Genomic DNA, 19048 nt, shown 5'->3' with positions numbered 1-19048 from the left:
TTTCAGATGGGCAGGACACCACCAGCTTTTACATAGGAACCTTGGGAGCTCCACTTTGAAAGGAGATATCCTTCCAAATGCACATTGTGTAGCATTAGCTAGGGATCCTGTCAAGAAACAGGAACATGCATAACAAGCAGGATGCTGACAGAAATTGAAGTTGATGGAGAAAACAAATTTAACCTGTACCACAAAGAACTCTGAGCACCTCAATAATCTTGTCGTGAACCAGCTGGTGCACCTCAAGAAGAAGCTTCACCAATATCCTGTCCACATAAAGGTATCATAAATACTCCTGCAGTGTAGGTATCAACAAAGAGCAATATGAAGATATCTCCACATTAATATGTTTCTAAGGGTGCAGCTCACTAAGAATTTAAGATTATGGTGCTTCTGTGATCCCACAGCACTGCTGATTATCTCATGTCAACCTGCAAATTCCTACACTTCCATCTGTACTATCAGAAATTTTACCTGGCTTCCCTGAGAATTCCCACAAGTGCTTACAAAGCAGAACCTATTCAAAAAAGTTATAAAGGCAGATTCCTAGCAACAAAGAAACAATTTATTTTACATACACACAGAGCTGAGAATTGATTAAATATTAGTATATATATTTTGCGATATTTGTGCACTCAGATAGAGAAATTTTGTCCAGAATAACCCTGGAAGAATTACTAAAATAACAAAAGAACCTGTAATAAAGGTTTAAAAAGCAAGATTTTCCTACCTTCCAAAGCAAATCTGCCCACCATAATGGAAATTACTTTTTTTTTTCTTTATTAAATATAAAGCTTCTGGAATTCTTAAGAGAAATGTACCTGTATTTGTTTTCTTCCTTCTTTCTTCTCAATTGTTAATCCAATTTGCCTAACTCTTTTGTTTAGTTCAGAGCCTTTACCCTTAACTTCATCAGATTGTGCTATCTCTGGATAATGTTGTCTCTAGAAAATAAATGCAAGTCCTTAAGTCACACAACTCATTTCAGATCTAGCACAGTTAATAATCATGGGAGATAAATCATCTTCTACATATACATAGCAGAAATTATTAAAATGGTTATGCACAGAATAATTTAGGGAACTGAAGCCAAATCTTCAGCTCAAAACACGGTTGACACTGAATGTAGTACTGGTTGCACCAGGCTTTGCCTGCTTGGATCTAAAAGCCTCAGGAAAGAGAGATTTCCCCCTTTCTCTGGACAACCTGCTCCAATGCTTGATTGCCCTCACAGCAAAAAATTCACAGAATTCGCAGAGTGACTAGGTTGGAAGAGACCTTAAAGATCATCAAGTCCAACCCATGCCCTAACACCTCAACTAAACCATGGCACCGAGTGCCACATCCAGTCTTTTTTTAAACACATCCAGGGATGGTGACTCTACCGGCCATTCCAGAACTTTATCACCCTTTCGGTAAAAAACTTTTTCCTAATATCCAACCTATATTTCCCTTAATGCAGCTTGAGACTGTGCCTTCTGCTTCTGTCAGCTGCTGCCTGGAGAAAGAGACCAACCCCCTACCTGACTACAGCCACCTTTCAGGAAGTTGTAGAGAGTGATGAGGTCACCTCTGAGTTTCCTTTTCTCAAGGTTAAACAACCCCAGCTCCCTCAGACGTTCCTCACAGGGCTTGTGTTCCAAGCCCCTCTCCAGCCTCGTTGCCTCCTCTGGACGCACTCAAGCGTCTCAACGTCCTTCCCAAACTGAGGGGCCCAGAACTGGACACAGCACTCAAGGTGTGCCCTCACCAGTGCTGAGTACAGGGGAAGGATGGCCTCCCTGGTCCTGCTGGCCACACCATTCCTGATACAGGCCAGGAGCCATTGGCCTTCTTGGCCACCAGGGCACACTGCTGGCTCACGTTCAGCCGGCTGTCCATCAGCACCCCCAGGTCCCTTTCTGCCTGGGCACTGTCCAGCCACACCGTCCCCAGCCTGTAACTGCAGAGGGTTATTGTGGCCAAAATGCAGGACTCAGCACTTGGATTTATTAAACTTCATCCTGTTAGACTCTGCCCATCCATCCAACTGTTCCAGGTCTCTCTGCAGAGCCCTCCTACCTTCCAACAGATCGACACATGCTCCCAGCTTCATGTCGTCTGCAAACTAACTAATGACAGACTCAATACCCTCATCCATCTCATCAATAAAGACATTAAACAGAACTGGTCCCAGCATACAACCGTGAGGGACACCTTCTTTATGTCATGTAGCTAAACCCCCTGCTTGAATTTATGTTCCTGCCAAGAAGCTCCAAAAAGGGTCTTGTTCTGCCTTCTTAATGACCTCCTCTGAGGTACTGGAGGATGTGAGGAACTGTTAGATCCCTCTGACACTTTTTCTTCTCCAGCCAGAAAAAACCCAATTACCTTAACTTCTCTTCATAGTACAAGTGTGCTTCAGCTGCCTGACTATCTTGGCAGCTCTCCACTGGACTAGCTCAATTTCATAAATAGCCTCCTTTCTGCAGTAGTACAAAACTGAACACAATACCCTGGATATAGCCTAGCAAGGATCAAGAACAGGGGAATAACCACTTCCTTTGATCTACTGGCTGTACCCTTGTTAGTAGAGCTCAGCTTGCTGCTAGCCTTCACTGACACCAAGCTACACTACTTATCTTGAGCTTGTTATCCACCAGGACCCCCAGGCTCCTTTTTCAGCAGAGCAAATTCCAGTCATTTAGTCTCCTGACTTTTCCGTTACTGAGGGTAATCCAGCTCAGGTGCACAACTTAAAAGTTATCCTTCATGAATTATTATATTTTTATAGTATTTAAGAATTTATCAGAGATGCAGTTAGCAAGTGTAAGATTCAGAATTGCAGAAACAGTTCCAAGTAAGCAGAAATGCAATAATTAGAGAACATCAAAACTCAGCATGTACATCTGAATTAATGACCAGAAACAGCATGGGGTTTATGAAAGACATCACTGCAGATTCACAGCAGCACACCCAACATTAGGCCTAAAGCTGCCCCAAAATACTACGTGAACTCAGCTGTCTATGACTTTAAGATGTGTTGAACATAATATCAATTTTGAGAGACTTTTACAGAAAGTATCAAAATACTTTCAGAATATTGCTTTCTCAGTTTTGTTAAAGCCCATTCTAAGCCAATATACTCAAGTAAACATTCAGAGACTGGAGAGCCTCATTTGTCTAAACAGATTGAAAATTATAATGTATTTGAATGTTTGTGAGCTGACATGAACCTCATGAACCTTTTGTCATAAAACAAGCAACAGAACAGACATGTCTTGCCGAGGCTCAAAACAGAATAGAGTTGGGTTTTCCCCCTACTGATTGCAAGTCACAGCATTTAATAATCTAATATGTATCACATTCTCTAATATGTACAATTTATAAATACATTCCTTTTAAAGCATCTGAAAGATGGAATAGTCTCTTCATTGCTACTGTTCTTTTACATTATGCAAAAATCAGTCAAACATCTATTTCTAATCCATTTTAGCTATAGATTTCATTACCGGTTGACCAAACCAGAACAAACTAAACTCACTGTCAAGCAATGGACAGACATACACATTACTGATGAGAAGAATTTTAAGTCTATTCATCACAGTTGCACAACTGCAATATCAAGATTTTCACAGAAGCTTATGTAAAACCTTAATTTTGATTTTTTTAAAAATCAAAATATGACTAAAAAATTCTCTCCTTAAACCATTACATTAAAACAGACAAACAAACAAACAAACAACTTACCAAGTATGCCAGTCTGTGCTTGGAACCACAAACATGCATGAACATGTTACTCAGTCCTGTTTTACAGTAGCATAGTTGACATTCATAGAGAAAAGGAACATTGTCTTTTGTTCGGTATTCTATTATGTAATTAAGCCCTGTATTGAAAAAAAACCCAAACAACTTAGGAAATTTTATGTTTGCTAGAACAAATCATCAGTGCTGGTTGCAAAAGAACTGATCTTAAAGCACTGACATATAAGGAAAAGATTACTACTGCATGTCAAATACATCAATGAAGACTTTTAGAACCATCAGATATTTTATCTTTTGGGTGTGTAGGCTTTTTGAACACCAAAGGTATAAAACTGATGTTTTTAGGATGTCTTATGCTTACCATATAGGACTCAACAATTTTTTAATCCTAAATCCTAAAAATTAATAGCAACTATTATTTTTTAACTAATTAGAAGGGAATGTAATTTAATATATGTCCCTAGTTGTTTTTTCTGTCAACTCCCATCTCCCCTCCACTGAATGGGTGGTTAAATTGCAAAGAGCCACACTAACCTTCAAAGTTAAAATTAATTTCTGTTGTATCACTTTAGACTGTTTCTAGAGAATATTGTCAACATGAGGTATCTAACCAACTAGGTTCTAGGCCAAATCCAATGATTTTATCACTATGATCTTTCACTTCCATACCATTCTATTGGGTACTCAGTGCAACCATAAGAAGACTTTGTTACACATTACCTAATTTTACATTTTAAAAAATGGATCCGTACTATTTAAAGGTAAATATCACAAAACCAAACAACTACAATATTAAAAGTTCTCACCAAGTGCAGGTTCTGAATCTTTACATGTATTAAGCTGGTCTTCCAATGTCTGGCCATTAAACTTCTCTGCCTCAAGTGGCACTGTAAGAAATTCACATACAAGTGAATCCCTGTTCATACATGGTCACACATCACAAATTAAGTCAGTTATTATAAAAGATTATGCCCCCCAATCTTATTTCCACTCTTTTTAAAGCATTTGGGTTGCAAAAATTAAGTATTTTTAAAAAATATTACTGCAGATTGAAAGTACAATGATCAGAAATGAATTCCCAATGACCTGCTAAGATCTAGACAGCACTTGTAATGTTGTACCTCAAAATTTTTTATTTTTTCCACTTTTTTTTTATTTTTTTCAGGGACGTGTGGGGAGAGACATTAAGCATTCTTACCAAAATCAGGAAGTTTCCCAGGTGTTTTCACTTTCTTCCCTAAGCAACCTTCTGTTTTAACTAAAAAAAAAAAAAAAAAGCAAACAAAGAAGAAAACAAAAGTAAGAATCAGAAAGAAGTGGAAATAAAATTGTTAGTACAATTGAAAGAACAATTTGGTAAAATAACGAACTACTTTAGGAAAAAACTCTTTGAGCTTTTGCTGATACGAGAAAACTAAACTATGTTTAGTTTTGAATGTGCTAAGAGATTTTGTTCACAGACTCAGATGATTTTCAGTTGGAAGGGACCCACAAGGATCACTGACTCCTGTACAAGTCCCTGCTCATACATGGTCCCACATCACAAATTAAGTCAGTTATTATAAAACATTATGCCCCCCAATCTTACTCTCTCTTTTTAAAGCATTTAAGTTGCACAAATTAAGTATTATCAGAAAATATTACTGCAGACTGAAAGTACAATGAACAGAAATGAATTCCAAATGACCTGCTAAGATCTGGATATTACTTGTAATATTGTACCTCACCATTTTTTATTTCTTCTATTTTGTTGTTTTTTTTTTTTTTTTTTTGGGGGGGGGGGGCGGGGAATGTGGGGGAGACATTAAACATTCTTACCAAAATCAGGAAGTTTCACAGGTGTTTTCAATTTCTTCCCTAAGCAACCTTCTGTTTTAACTAAAAAAAAAAAAAAAAGAAGAAAACAAAGAATCCCACAGAAGTGGAAATAAAATTGTTAGTATAAAAATAATTTGGTAAAATAACTGACTAACTACTTGAAAAAAACTCTTTGAGCTTCTGTTGACATGAGAAAACTCAGCTATGTTTAAGTTAAGTTTTGGACGTGCTAAGAGATTTTTTTCACAAATTCACAGACTGTTCTGAGTTGGAAGGGACCCACAAGGATCATTGAGTCCTGTACAAGGACTGAACCCATGACCTGGTGTCATTAGCACCACGCTCCAAAAGATGGACAAAAAACATTCACACTAAACAACAAAGTCATTTCATGTCAGGCAAAATTCAATGAAGCAGGCAGAGAGGAAGATCAATCAACTTCAACGTCTCTGAACATTTAAGGGCATCCAGGAATTTCAGGACATTTATTTCAGCAGCATACAGCTGCTAAAATTTCATCACTTAAATTTCCATCACAGTCCAAATAAAAATTCTCAGATCAGGTAGGTCCAATGATTATGTCTGACTTGAACAAGAGCTTTCAAACCAAATTCTGGGAGCAGTGAACTGCAGAAACCTGAAAAGACATTTTGGTGCATAATGAAACCAAATTAGGAGAACAATTGTGAGTGTAGTTAGACCTTCACTCCTTCTAGAACTAGACCAGTTCATCAAGACCCAGAGGAGGTTTAACAATTTATTAAACCTATTAAAATAAATATTAAATAATAAAAATATCTTAATTATTTGACGCAAATTAACCCCTTTTCAAAAACAAATATAAAGTATATACAGTATTTCTACATGCTTTAAAAAGCATAGATTTTTAGATTATATTTTAAATTTTGAAGGTCTCTAATGTCTTGAATTCTTTAGGATTTCTCAAAAATTTAATGGAAGTGATTTTTAGTATTCTAGCTAGTGCTTGTTAATCAACTTTGCATACCTCTTGCTCACATTACTGACTGATTAGGTAGTTATATCATTAAAAAACACAAGACAGGTCTTAAAGCACAAGTCTTGAGAAAGTCTTTTTCTCATTGTTTCATAAAAACCTACATTGGGGCAGGGAGAAAAACGTGGGTACACAACACAGCAGGAAGCAAAAAAATCTTGCACTTACGCATGCCATGAGTTTTCAGTGCTTCTTCAACCTAAATTACCAAGTTATCAACCAAAAAAGAAGGCACTTAAGAGTCAAAAAATAATAATGCAAAGCTTTTATTATATGTAAGTTAGATTAATACCAACAGCATAGACTATCTCAGGTGAATAATTACATGAAAATTAAAAAAGAAAAACATCCTTTTTTCTTCTGGAGATTGTCTATGATTTAAGTAATTCCATTCTCCCTTTATTAACAGGCATGCAGTCTCATTACTAGACATAAAGACGTAACATTTTCTGACAGGACTAATGTACAAAACCACATTCTACTTTATCATTGTAGAGAAGACAGTAAATTAGAAAACTAGTTAAATATCTGAAATTGTATGTTTCACCACCACACCAAAACCAGATTTCAAACCCCATAATCTGTTGTTAAATAAACTGGTAAAATCTGACAAAAGGTGCATTCAAAAACTAATCTTACCGTCCTGTGTTTTGCTCCAAGGAAATGAGTCTGCAAGTTTAATGCAGAAGAACACCAGATTTTGCAAATCTAGATTAAAGAGAAGTATTTCTAGCATTGCACACAGACCAAGAGAAATAAAATACCACTGATACCAAAACAGATCAAATTGTTGGCATAGCTTAAGTTCTGCAAAAGTACTACTACTTCAAAGACAAACTAGAGCAGCCTTCTAAAACTGAATTTTATAAGGCTCCAAGACCACCAAAACACAGTGGAATGAACCAGAGTCTCCACATCAGGTAAGAATTTCAGATGCTCCAGAACTCTGCAGCTATCTCATAACACTTTCTGCGTGGGCATGTGTGGATAAGTGAAGACAGATCCGAGACCTTCCTCACACACTCCAGAGGAAGGGTGAGCCACAGGCACGGCGTATTTGTGACAAGCCATGCCACCTGCCTGAGGTGAGCCAGTTCCCCTCAGTGCTGCATCCCCACTAACACACTCTGATCCATTCGGGGCCTGCCTCGCTCCCTTTGGAAAACTTCCCTATCACAGCTGGTTTATGCCTGGGCCAGTTTGGAACGGGAGCAGACTAGGTTTAAATCCACGTGAATGAACAGCAGCAGTCCAAATCTTTTCCTTCTCCTCTAAAAATCCCAGTATGCTTAAAAAAAACAGCAGTAAACCTGACAACCAGGGAAATCAGGATTTTTTTTGCTCTGAACAGGAGCTACGCTTAATCATCCACTTTTAAAAAGAATGCCTTTATTTAGAAAAATAATATTATTCACTATAATAACACACATCCAAGTCAAACATGACAAAGACACCAAAATAAGTTCAGCTCCAGTGCTATTTATCAAGCTTGCTCAAGAGAAAAAATGAACGTTCACACTTGGTTTAGTAAAACTTTGTAAGTGAATACTTACATTGCAGTAAAAGGGGTTTATTTGCTTCTTTATTTCACTTTCAGGGTCCATATTCAGTCTTTAGATGATAAAAAATTCTAGGAAAATTGCAGAAAGATTGCAAACTGTTGTTTAAGCTTCACAGAATTATTTACATTTTTGTTCCGCCTATATGAGGGTTGGCCACATTCCATCTTTATTTTGTGCCTCGCCTTGAGTTATAGTCAACCTTTAAATTTCCAGCCTAATGATCCTATTTTCAACTCCAGAGCAAAACTACAGCATGGAAAGAAACAATTGTTCTCCGCGAGCTTCCCTCGGGAAATATTAACGTCACCACAAGATTACGCAGAACAAAAACTAATGAAACAAAAAACGAATCCGGACCATTTCAAGCTTCCCCCTTCTTTCCAGGGATAGGACTGCGCGCAGGGGCTGGCACAGATGACACACACATCGGGAACAGCCAGCACGGAGCGCCCGGGGCGTGCCTGGGGAACGGGAGGCACACGGCGGGGCTCGGGGAGAAGGACGCGCTCCCACCCGGACCGCGGCGGCGAAGGAAGGGGGGAGGAAGTAAAGGAGGGAGGGAGGGAAAGGACCGAAGGAAGAGAAGCAGGGAGGCCCCGAAGCTCCAAACCCCACGCCAAGAGCGGCGCTAGGCGGCAGAGCGCCCTTCCCGGCACTTCCAGCCCCGCCGAGGAGGACACAGACACTGCTCCCGCCGGAGCCGGGAGACCGCCCGGCCGCCGCTGCACACAACTCACCCCGGCGGGCCGGGCAGCGTCCAGAGCCCGGAGGAGCTGAGGGCGCTCCCCGCTGCCGCACCGGCACCTGCCCCCGACCCGCTTGCGGGCGGGAACTGCGCCACGCCGGGGCGAGGAGGCACGGAAGGGTGGCGGGAGCCCGGCCGGGCCGGGCACGGCACCTCGCGGTACGGCGGGCCGGGAGCGCGGCGCCGGCGGGCGGGGACGGGGACAGGAACGGGAACGGGGCGGCCGCAGCAACCCGCGGCCCTTCCCGCAGCCGCCGCTGGGGGCGCTGGCGCGCAGGCGCGTGGGGCCGCCGGGCGCTGTCGGAGGTAAAGCCCGAGCTGGGTCCGCGGCCGCCGCACCGGGGCGGGGATTCCCCATCCCGCCCCGCTCCGGGCCCCGGGACCGGGATGCGGATGGGCACGCCGCGCTAGGGACGTGCGTCCCGGGAGCTCCGCCCGCGCCCGGTGCAGGCGGGGCTGCCCACCCCCTTCCTGGCGGCCGCTGAGTGTTCGCACGCCGCTCCCCACAACGCACACGCACATATATATACACACACACACACACACATATACACACATACGCGCGCATTTCCCCGCAGCGCTGCCGCATCTGCAGGCGCGGATTCGCCCGGGCCGGGTGTCCCCGCGGCACGGCGGTGTCCTCCGCGGGAGAGGCCGGCGCCGCGCCGCCCGTGCTGCGGCGGGCGGGAATCCAGCGCGGGGTTTGCGGGGAGCTGGAGGGAGCGGTGCCGGCGGCCTGCGGGCGGGGAGGTGAGGGAGGCGGGGAGCGAGGGAGGGAGGGAGCCGAGAGGCGCTTTGTTACGAGGAGCCGGCGGGGCCGCAGGGTGGGGTTGTCCCCGCCGCCGGCGCCGGTCCCCGCGGGCGCTGGGTGACAGCGGCCGCCCGCCCGCCGAGCCCCCCCCGCCGCCGCGGCTGATGCGCCCGCACCGCGCCGCAGCCTCCGCGCCCGCCCGACGGGGAGCGGCCGCCTTTGTGGAGCCGGGACCTGCTCTGCTTTCTCCTTCAAGCAGAAGAGGAGCTAGCGAGGAGACCAAAAAACCCCCACCAAGCTCGAGTTAATGTTTGAGAAGTTCGGGTGCGGGAGAGTCTGGTAGGATTCCTATATTATGCCTATTTTTGGTGGATTTCAGGCAGTGGTTCGGAATAACAACCTGCGTCCATTACCTTGCTTGCGGGAAGTGCTTTGGATGTCCTCCATAGGTAGCGGGATGACCCGCTTAAAATCCATCTGTGTATATCTATAGTGTGATATGATACAGATATAAATATATATTAGTACATTTCTGTGTATAGCTGTATAAAATCTGACAGGAGAAATTTGGGTAAAGTACTGTGAATTTTACTAGTAGATGATCTTGTTTGTTTGCTGGATGATCCATGATAACTATTCATTTGCATTAAAGCATGGGGGGAAAGCACCCAAGGAAGTGGGATTTTAAAAAATCTGATTAAAGCACATTTTCTGTATAGATCTCATTCATATTCGCAATGTGCTCTTAATTACCTAGTGATTTCAAGTTTCAAGGTAGGCAGGGTCAGGCCTGGAACACTGATGGAAGCTTGGTGAGGAAAACCAAGGAAGCATTTGAGGAAGAAGAACACTGTTTACTGCTGCTTCTGTCATTCAAACGAAATATAAACCTGTTGTGACTAGTTTGGATCATTGCATTTCCATGCCTCTCTTTCGTCCTCAAGCACTGGATGAAAAGGACAGAAATATGATTGATTTCCAATGTTGTTAATTACTGGCTATGTTTAGAGCTTCACCTGGAATTTAAGTTAGAGACATAAATTCTATTTTTGTCAATCTTTGAATATTTCTGGTAGTAATTCTGTTGGCACTGGTCAGTGAACTTCATTTTCACCCCGGAAGTGACCACAGTTTGCTAACAAACTCTTTTCTTTGGGTTTGGTTAGTGTAACCTTTTTAACATTTGGGATAAGTCTTTGACCATAACTTTCTCTCTGCATTTTCTTGAGCCAAAAAAACATTTTGTGGACTAAAAATGCTCACACATGCCAACTTAAACCGATTTTTTTTTCCTTTTACTGGGCTTCTATGCAACTGATTGGAGCTTGTGTTTCTGTTCAGATGTGTGCAAGCAAAATAATGCATGTGTGTGAAATATTTATGAACATATGTGCATTTCCTAACTTTTGTAATTCTTTTTTCAAGCTATTCTTCGAGCAGATCACATCACATGCCTTATAGTCTTTAAAAGAAGAATGCTGCACAACATTTCACAGTAAAGATGAGGAGCTGAGAGATACTTCTGTTATCTTAAAGCTATAGAGGTTTGTGTGAGAGGACAAATACTTAGGACACTGCTTTGTTTTAAGGCGAGTTGTGAATTGAGTCATGCCAGGAGAAGATATTTAGGATAAAATGCATTCTTACTGCTTGTGTCTTGGAGCGTAGGCACCTGTAAGAGTGGGAGAAGCTTTCCAGTCTTTGTTTCTTTGAATTTACTCTGCAACTGTCCTCATGTGCCCACACAAATCAATCCAGTTTACTGGATGAGCTATGCACAGTAAATTACTTTGATTTCAGTACAGAGTCCTGCTAAATTATATCCCAGGCATATGTCCTGGAAGGACTGTTTAGCCTCAAAATGGAAATTCTGTGGGCTTGTGAGTCCTTTCTCATATTCTGCAGAGGAGCCTGTGGGCTGCAAGAAGGTGAATAATATGCATAAAGAAAAAAAGAGGTGAAATAAATACATGGTGGTGTTGTGATTCAACTTCTCTGTATTCTAACATCTCCTGCCATCCCAGAGAGCTTTCTTGTTCACCTCATTGCAAATGGGCTTTAATACATTGAAGAAAGTAGGTTTAGCATGTAAGAGCTTGAGAAGAGTCTTCCAAAACTCTTTTCTTCTATGTATTAAACTGCCCACACAAGTTCTTGAGTTCCTTTATGCATCCTAGATCATAATCCTGGTTTCTTCACAGAAAGGACACAAGTGCAGTGTGTATGTTTAGGAAACAAATACTAGGAATGTGATTAGTGGAAGAAAAGACCAATATATTCTTCTCAGAGTAGGACTTATGTTTCCATTCTTTAATGTTCAGTATTTGAATTAAGACCGGGGATCTCAAAAGCTACAACAGTAAAAATAATAGAAGTAAATGATAGTGTGGTATGAAAGTGATACTTAAATTTGCTCCATCCATGAAAGATGAGCTTTTATTCTAGTACATAACTTGTTAATATATGGGAAGTCATATTTATAAATGTTTTCGATATTTACTGACATCAGCTGATCTCGGCCAGTCTGTGGAGCTAGATATTTAACATCTGGAATCCAGAAGTCCTAGTAATGTTTAACTTTTTGAATGTAGTCTCCAAACTTCTGAAAATCCAGTTTTTCTAAATAAAGGGATTTTCTAAAAATAAACATGTAATGATTCTTCTTGTCTGAGATTCTCTCACCTTTTCAAAACTAGAAGTAAGATTTACATGCATCAGTAGAAGGTAGAATCAGTCCTTTCTGATCACATGGAGTAATCCTGGTTTTTCAGGGTCATAAGCTACTGGGCTTCACAACTTGCTGGTGGGACTGCATTTCATCCCATTTCTTGGTGGAATTCAGGTTAAGATACAGAACCAATATTTAGTCCCAAGAATTTCATTGCAGCATCTGTCTAAAGCAGCATAATGGTTTGGAATAGTGCAACAAGTATGTAAGTAAAATAGATTCTTAGATACATTCTATTCCATTCCAGGTCTCTTTTATTTTACGTGGTTTTAGAGTGGCTTCATGGAGCGAATTTGCCAGTTTTCAGTATCTTTTCTAGGATGTCAATTTCATGACTACCTTTTTTTTTTCCTTGTTTGTTTTATTTAAGGAACTCCTGAAGCAGCTGTACACTTCTATTAGGCCTAGACATTGAAATAACTGGTATGCATGAAAGAAGTTTCTTTGCTTACACCTAGTTTGTGCTGTCAGTTTATAGCTGTTTAAGAGTTCCTGTCACCAATATGGGGGGCGACTTAAGTTTTCACAGACCATTAAAAAATAACTTGATACAGTGTGACAGAGGAAATATTAGATCAAAAACCTGTTTTCCTTAAACTCAGCTACCCAGCTCTCTTCTTTCTTCCTCCTTTTGCTTTCATGTAAAATAAGCTATCTCTTCCATTAGCAGTAGCACTATTACATTTTGTTTTCCTATGGACCTTTCCCTTAGTCCCCTCATCCTGTCTGCTGCAAAAACTTCAGCTCTCCCATGTCCTTGTGACACCAGGATTTGGTAAGAGAGAGCAGAACTGTGACTATGCAGGACCCACATAGGTGACTGGAAATAACCCAGTCATGCACTGACAGAAGGTGCAAACCAAGTGTTTGCTCCTTTTTCAGTAGGGGTACAACTTAGCTACTAACTTGACCTAGACTGTTACTTCTACTTACTAACTTTGCTTCAGTTTTGCTATTGCAGGCTTTTTTTCCACTGTGTCCCCTGTTCTTTGACTCCTTTATTTTGCTAGCATCATGGTTTAACCCCAGCCAGCAACCAAGTACTGTGCAGCTGCTCGCTCGCCCTTTGCCCCCAGTGGGGTGGGGAGGAGAATCAGAAAAAAAAGTAAAACTTGTGGGCTGAGATAAGAACAGCTTAATAATTGAAACAACATAAAATATAGTAACAGTAATAATACTTGTAGTGGAAAAGAGAGAGTGGGGGAGAGAGAGGAAGAAAACTCAAGAGAAACAAATTATGCACAATACAATTGCTCACCACCTGCAGGTCTCGGCCAACTCCCTCCTCATTTATACACTGAACGTGACATTTCATGGTATGGAATATCCCTTTAACCAGTTTGGATCAGCTGTCTTGGCTGTGCTCCTTCATAGCTTCTTGTGCACCTGCTCTCTGGCAGAGCATGGGGAACTGAAAATCCTTGACTTGGAATAAGCACCACTGTGCACCAACTAAAACATCCATGTGTTATCAGCATTATTCTCTCTAAATCCAAAATAGAACACTGTACCAGCCTCCAAGAAGAAAATGAACTCTGTCCCCACTGAAACCAGGGCAGCTGGGCTTTGTCATCTTTTATGGGCTACTCAAGAGAGACACTGTTTTTATGTCAGGCTTGGGTTTTCATTTCAATATTAGCTCGTCTGTTAGCTTTCTTTATAAATATTAAGTAGTTACCTTTACTGAAAGAGATGGGAATAACTGTAGGTACTAAGATGTTTGGAGGAAAGGAACTACAAGGGTGGCACAAAGAAAGCCCTAGTGCAATGGAGTTAAGGAAAAATATATTGAGAAGAGGAAGCCTGATGGTGATATCTAGTGCATCGTCAAGGAACGTTACAAGAGAAGTAGTAGAAACAATAGGCAAACGACTAGAAAATTAATTTTGGGAGCGTCCTAGACTGTTAGGAATATGAACCAGTTATCTTATAAATGTATCACTGGGTTTAATGATTAAAAACAAAAGAAAGGAGAGCTGAGGCAGCATTTCTGCCCAAAATCTAAAAGTAATTTGGGCTACACAGTTACAGCAGAAAGGAAGGGGGAGAAAAGTGTGAAAAGATAGAAGAAGCAAAAATATATTTTGTTTCACAGTCATATGTTGTTAACTCAAGGCAACACTGTTTATTTTTTTTCAAATGGCCACGAATTCCCTGTTACCAGCTACCTTTCTCATACTGACTACATAAGCCCTGGACTTGAGAAGAAAGGTGGTTGCTGACGCGGTGTAAGTGTGTAGCAGTGGCTGTGTTAAGGCCAGAACTCTTTTTAGCCTGGTTGTTGGCTCCTGAGTGACCAGCAGCACAGTGCAAGGAAGTGCCACACATGCAGGGCCAGCAGTCAAGGGTGAAGGACCTGTACCTTCCATGTGGTTGGTTTCTGTTGTTATTTCTTGTCTCCTTGCAACTCTTGCTGCTTCTCAATATTGTAATACACATCAAGTTCCTGCTGCCTACTGGGTATCAGCCAGGGGGGGATGGAGCATGGGGGAGAGCAAAGCTGACAGGTCTTTAAAAAGACAACTTCTCAGTATCATTGCTCATACAAATGAGCTTTCAAATATTGGAGAGAAATGGGAGAAATTAATTATACACAATCAGCAAGGACAGAAGAGGCTATTTTTTAAACCAAAGGAAACCCGAACATGTTGAAGGTGGCTTTAGACGTAAATGTGAAGCTAGCGAAAGCTGGGTTTTAGAATTTGTTCCTAACTTCAGAGCTTGGAAAACTTTCTGGGAGTGAAAAAGTGCAATGAACAGGAAAACAAGATATTAAAAGCAAGATACTAAGTAAATACTGTAACAAAGACAAGTATTCATTATAGTCTACTTCTGGAACTGTGTATCCACTAAAGTGGCAATACAAACCAGCATGTAATTCTATTTAATCTTATCTGATCATTCCATTATGTACTATAGAACTATTCACAAGCTATTCTAGAAAATAAAATTAATCAGAAGCTATGCTTAGGAGGTTTTTTTGTTTTTGCTGAAAGACAGTTTCCTGATATTGCAACTAGTTCTAATTCGTGTTTGGTTTTCTTTTTTCTTTTTTTCTTTCATCGTTGTTTTTATAGGAATTTTGTCTTCTTTGGAGAAACAGTAGAAAATGCAAAACGAAATAATAAAGCCTGCTAAATACTTCTCAGAAGTGGAGAAGAGTGTGCTGCTTGCATTAGTTGAAAAGTACAAATACGTGCTTGAATGTAAAAAAAGTGATGCAAGAACTATTGCTCTGAAACAGCGCACCTGGCAAGCACTAGCTCATGAATATAATTCACAGCCCAGTGTATCACTGCGAGACTTCAAACAGTTAAAGAAATGCTGGGAAAATATCAAGGCACGGACAAAAAAGATAATGGCACATGAAAGGCGGGAGAAGGTAAAAAGAAGTATTAGTCCACTTATAAATACTCACATCGTAGGGAAAGAGAAGATTGGAAGCATAATGCCTGAGCAAATGTACTTTTTGCAGAGCCCACCAGAAGAAGACTCTGAATATCAGCCTGATGCTTCTAGTCAAGGTATAAATGTTGCTGTAATGATGCGAGTAGTATTGTTTTGTATGTGATTTTGCCAGTGATTCTTTTTCAAATCTCTCCACTTATCTGTGACTGCTGGATATAGAAAAGTAATTTCAGAGCTATGATATTACAAGGCTGTGTGTATTTCCCGAGGCCTACAAGAGTTAAATGGGTGTGAGGTTTTTTACAGATTTTTTCGTCTGTTTTTGACATATCTGCTGCTTTGTGGCAAGCATCACAGTTGCTATCATGCTGGCTTTCCACAGAATAGTCCCAAGGATATCTTTATCATTTTTAAAGTATCATTTTGCTGGTTTAAAAAAAAAAAAGAAAGCTACCACCAGCAAATTGATACACAATTGCCTGCTGCAAGAGTTCCCCGTGGTCTTTTCTCCTTTGTTTTCAAGGACTAAAAAGAGTACGTGGAGCCATATTTCACACTGCAGTCCACACTGGAGAATGGCTTTTCTGAAAAAGTTCACCACTACATTCTTCTTTGTTTGGCAAGCATACCCAGAAGGAATAATTGAATACCAGAAGGGAGGGTGGCTGCAACAGTGTCTTGCAAATTTTATTATGGCAGGATCTCACACAGGAGACTGTCCTTGCTCAAAAGACAGCAGCAGCTACATTGTTAGATAACATTCTTAGAATGCCTCTTTCGTAATTCTATTTACCATAATTAGTCATTTGGTTTTGGATAGGAATGTATTTTGAGACCCTCATTTGCAATGGTATCTATTATGTTCCCTGCATGGTCTCTTTTATTTCAGAAGAATTGGTAGAGCCTTCTCAAAGTTAGAATAATGTGATTTTTTCCTAAAAATTTACACTACTGTATTTACAACATCTGCAGCAGAAATAAGGAAAGAATAAGAAGTGTTCTTCCTACTATTCCCTCAGTCATTTGATTTTCATGTTGACACAGCTTCACCTGACACTGTGATCTTTCATAAAATATTGCAGGTCAGATCGTTCATAAAATATTGCAAGTCACATATGGATTTAGCTTAAATGGCTGCATTAAGGTTTAGCTCCAGGCTCAGCCACCTAAATTTAAGTGTCCACTTACAAGTGTCTGCATTCACTTTAGTCTTCTGAATTCCCACTATAGCTTTGGAGGTCTTTCAATAGAGCCCCAAGTGGTTCTGTTCAGCCCATTATGCCCTTAGTATTCTGCAGCAGAACTGCATTATGTAGTGGCTCCTGTGCTTTGCTACTGGAGCACAAGTTTTATATGCACGTGTCAGTAACTTATCACATTTCTCTTTCTTGAAGGAAGGGAAGAGAATACTATAACACTTTTTCTTCTTTTGTTTGCAGAGTCATTTGTTGTGTCAAACAGAGACCTTTGTGATGAAGACAAAGAGCTGGTACATTTTCCAGTATGCGAAGGTACCTCCCAGCCTGAGCCTTCATGTTCTGATGTCAGAATAGCAGCAGATAAGAACTACAGAAGTAAAGCATCTCAGGAAAGTGCTCTGAAAAAGATGCACGAGGAAGAACATCATCAGCAAATGTCGATTTTGCAACTCCAGTTAATCCAAATGAATGAAGTTCATGTTGCAAAGATACAGCAAATAGAAAGAGAGTGCGAGATGGCTGAAGAAGAACACAGGATAAAAATGGAAGTGCTAAATAAAAAGAAAATGTATTGGGAGAGAAAACTTCAGACCATTACAAAAGAATGGCCTGTATCATCCTATAACAGACCCTTTCCTAATTCACCTTAGAACATAGAGGGGCAGAGAGTCAGTCTGGTTTAGCACATTTATGAGTAACACGCACTGGAAAGAGGGTTTTCTACTGTGAATGTACAGTGACAGGATAGGTGCCTGGCTGATAGTGAACACACTATGACTCTTAATGTTTAGGGAAACAGTGGTATAGTTCACCAAGAGGAAAACTCTATTGTTTATTTGTAGGTAGTTCTGATTTAACTCACAGACATGTGCAGTGTTCTAAAATGTGAACATATTTTCTCCTCTCAGAACACCCTTGATCCTTGTGAAGTTTAAGGTACTCTGGGTATTCTTACACTGGGAGTTCTTAAGAAAACTTAACAGCTTTAAACATCAGGCTGTAGTGTTTGTTTTGATTTCTATCTCTTCCTATCTGCCATTCCCAAATGAAGGCAAGGGTTGGAGTTGCTGTCTGCTACTGAGACAAAGGTGATGGACAGCTATTACCTGGATCACTATGCTGAAGCTTAGGGAAAATAAACTAGTTAATACAGTCCATAACTTACTCTTCATAGAAGATGTAAAAATGAAGGACGTAGCAAGAGGGCCACTGTAGTAACAGCCCTCTCCTTCTGAAGAACAGTAATATTTCCCAGCTGTCTGGCTGACTGAGAGGATAGTTGTGGAATGGCCCTCCAGTTTTTGAACCTTGACACTTGAGAAGTTAAAAAGAAGGTGACTTCTTCCTCAAAAGCCACTGTGCTTGTTCTTTAATTTCCAGGCCCATCTTGTATTGAAGTAGAGTACCCAAACAGGAGGGTCAAATGCTGCTGCCAGCACTGTGTGCTGTTCACCTGAAGTCATTCTGAGGGGAAGAGCTTTTTAAGAATTCATAAAGCTCTCAAAATGCAGTGAGCCAGCCAGTCCATTGGCAAAGCCTCCCTCTATTTTCCTATGCAATACTTGATGGTGTAGCAGCTAACTTGATAATTTCTCCTTAGCTAGAAGAAAAGACTAAGACTCACCCTCTTTTCCTTCTCATAGGGTGGGAAGCAGTTCAAGGGAATCATTCCTGTCTTGAAGCACTGTTCTGTTTTGTTTTGTTCTGTCCTGTGCATTATGGTGGTGTGTTTCTTGCCTTTGCTGTCAGTGAGGGTTGATGGACATGATTTATATGAAGGCATTCACATGAAAGTCCCCACAGATTTTGGATGTCCAGAATGGTAGATAGTAGGAAAGCACAAATAAAGATAGATAATCTTTACCTTGGCAATCATTTATTCTAGTGGGGCAAGAGTTAAGAAAATGTGAAATGCAGAACCCCGCAAGGATTCATAAGAACTTCTGGTGTGTGAAAACCTGTTTTACAGGAAGGTGTACAACTGTCATTTGAAGCAGTGAGAAAAATTAACAAAACCATACATTTTCATTGAAAAATCGGAGTATCACATGATTCAATAAAATATTTTCAGATCATAA

At 40.9% G+C, this 19048-nt stretch overlaps 2 protein-coding genes across 9 annotated transcripts in view; one reads left to right on the top strand and one right to left on the bottom strand.

Annotated features, from left to right (window-relative positions):
• LOC128790745 (uncharacterized) overlaps nucleotides 1-9102 on the bottom strand; it is a 20661-nt gene extending 11559 nt beyond the window's left edge. The window contains exons 1-9 of one of the 4 annotated variants that reach the window (XM_053947817.1): nucleotides 8877-9102; nucleotides 8131-8207; nucleotides 7217-7285; nucleotides 6746-6776; nucleotides 5563-5622; nucleotides 4943-5002; nucleotides 4551-4631; nucleotides 3730-3866; nucleotides 822-944 (exon numbers count right to left, since the gene is read on the bottom strand). In XM_053947817.1, the coding sequence (XP_053803792.1) occupies nucleotides 822-944; nucleotides 3730-3866; nucleotides 4551-4631; nucleotides 4943-5002; nucleotides 5563-5622; nucleotides 6746-6776; nucleotides 7217-7285; nucleotides 8131-8181 (612 nt within the window). In that variant the 5' untranslated portion in view covers nucleotides 8182-8207; nucleotides 8877-9102. Of the gene's footprint in view, nucleotides 1-821; nucleotides 945-3729; nucleotides 3867-4550; nucleotides 4632-4942; nucleotides 5003-5562; nucleotides 5623-6745; nucleotides 6777-7216; nucleotides 7286-8130; nucleotides 8576-8876 lie in introns of those variants that run through there. The other 3 variants (XM_053947806.1, XM_053947824.1, XM_053947812.1) reach the window with 3 other exon arrangements.
• On the top strand, nucleotides 8709-19048 carry MSANTD3 (Myb/SANT DNA binding domain containing 3). 5 transcript variants are annotated; one of them, XM_053947852.1, is made up of 5 exons: nucleotides 9798-9974; nucleotides 11061-11179; nucleotides 12734-12786; nucleotides 15441-15887; nucleotides 17211-19048. In XM_053947852.1, the coding sequence occupies exons 4-5, from the start codon at nucleotides 15473-15475 to the stop codon at nucleotides 17618-17620; spliced, it is 825 nt and encodes a 274-aa protein (XP_053803827.1). In that variant the 5' UTR covers nucleotides 9798-9974; nucleotides 11061-11179; nucleotides 12734-12786; nucleotides 15441-15472; the 3' UTR covers nucleotides 17621-19048. The 5 variants fall into 5 exon arrangements, with proteins under 5 accessions (XP_053803838.1, XP_053803827.1, XP_053803834.1 ...); XM_053947859.1 differs by lacking the exon at nucleotides 11061-11179; XM_053947836.1 differs by lacking the exon at nucleotides 9798-9974 and having other exon boundaries at nucleotides 10730-11179.

This window comes from Vidua chalybeata, chromosome 1 (genome assembly GCF_026979565.1).
Source record: "Vidua chalybeata isolate OUT-0048 chromosome 1, bVidCha1 merged haplotype, whole genome shotgun sequence".
Lineage (NCBI taxonomy): Eukaryota > Metazoa > Chordata > Aves > Passeriformes > Viduidae > Vidua > Vidua chalybeata.
The sequence above is the reverse complement of the archived record's forward strand: the minus strand, read 5'-3'. Positions and strand labels throughout refer to the sequence as shown.

Excerpts from the sequence above, each read along its gene's own strand:
- MSANTD3 (XM_053947863.1), top strand. The coding sequence starts at position 15,473 with ATGCAAAACGAAATAATAAAGCCTGCTAAATACTTCTCAGAAGTGGAG. Across the intron at positions 15,888-17,210 it reads GCCTGATGCTTCTAGTCAAG|AGTCATTTGTTGTGTCAAAC; the intron begins GTATAAATGTTG and ends TTTTGTTTGCAG.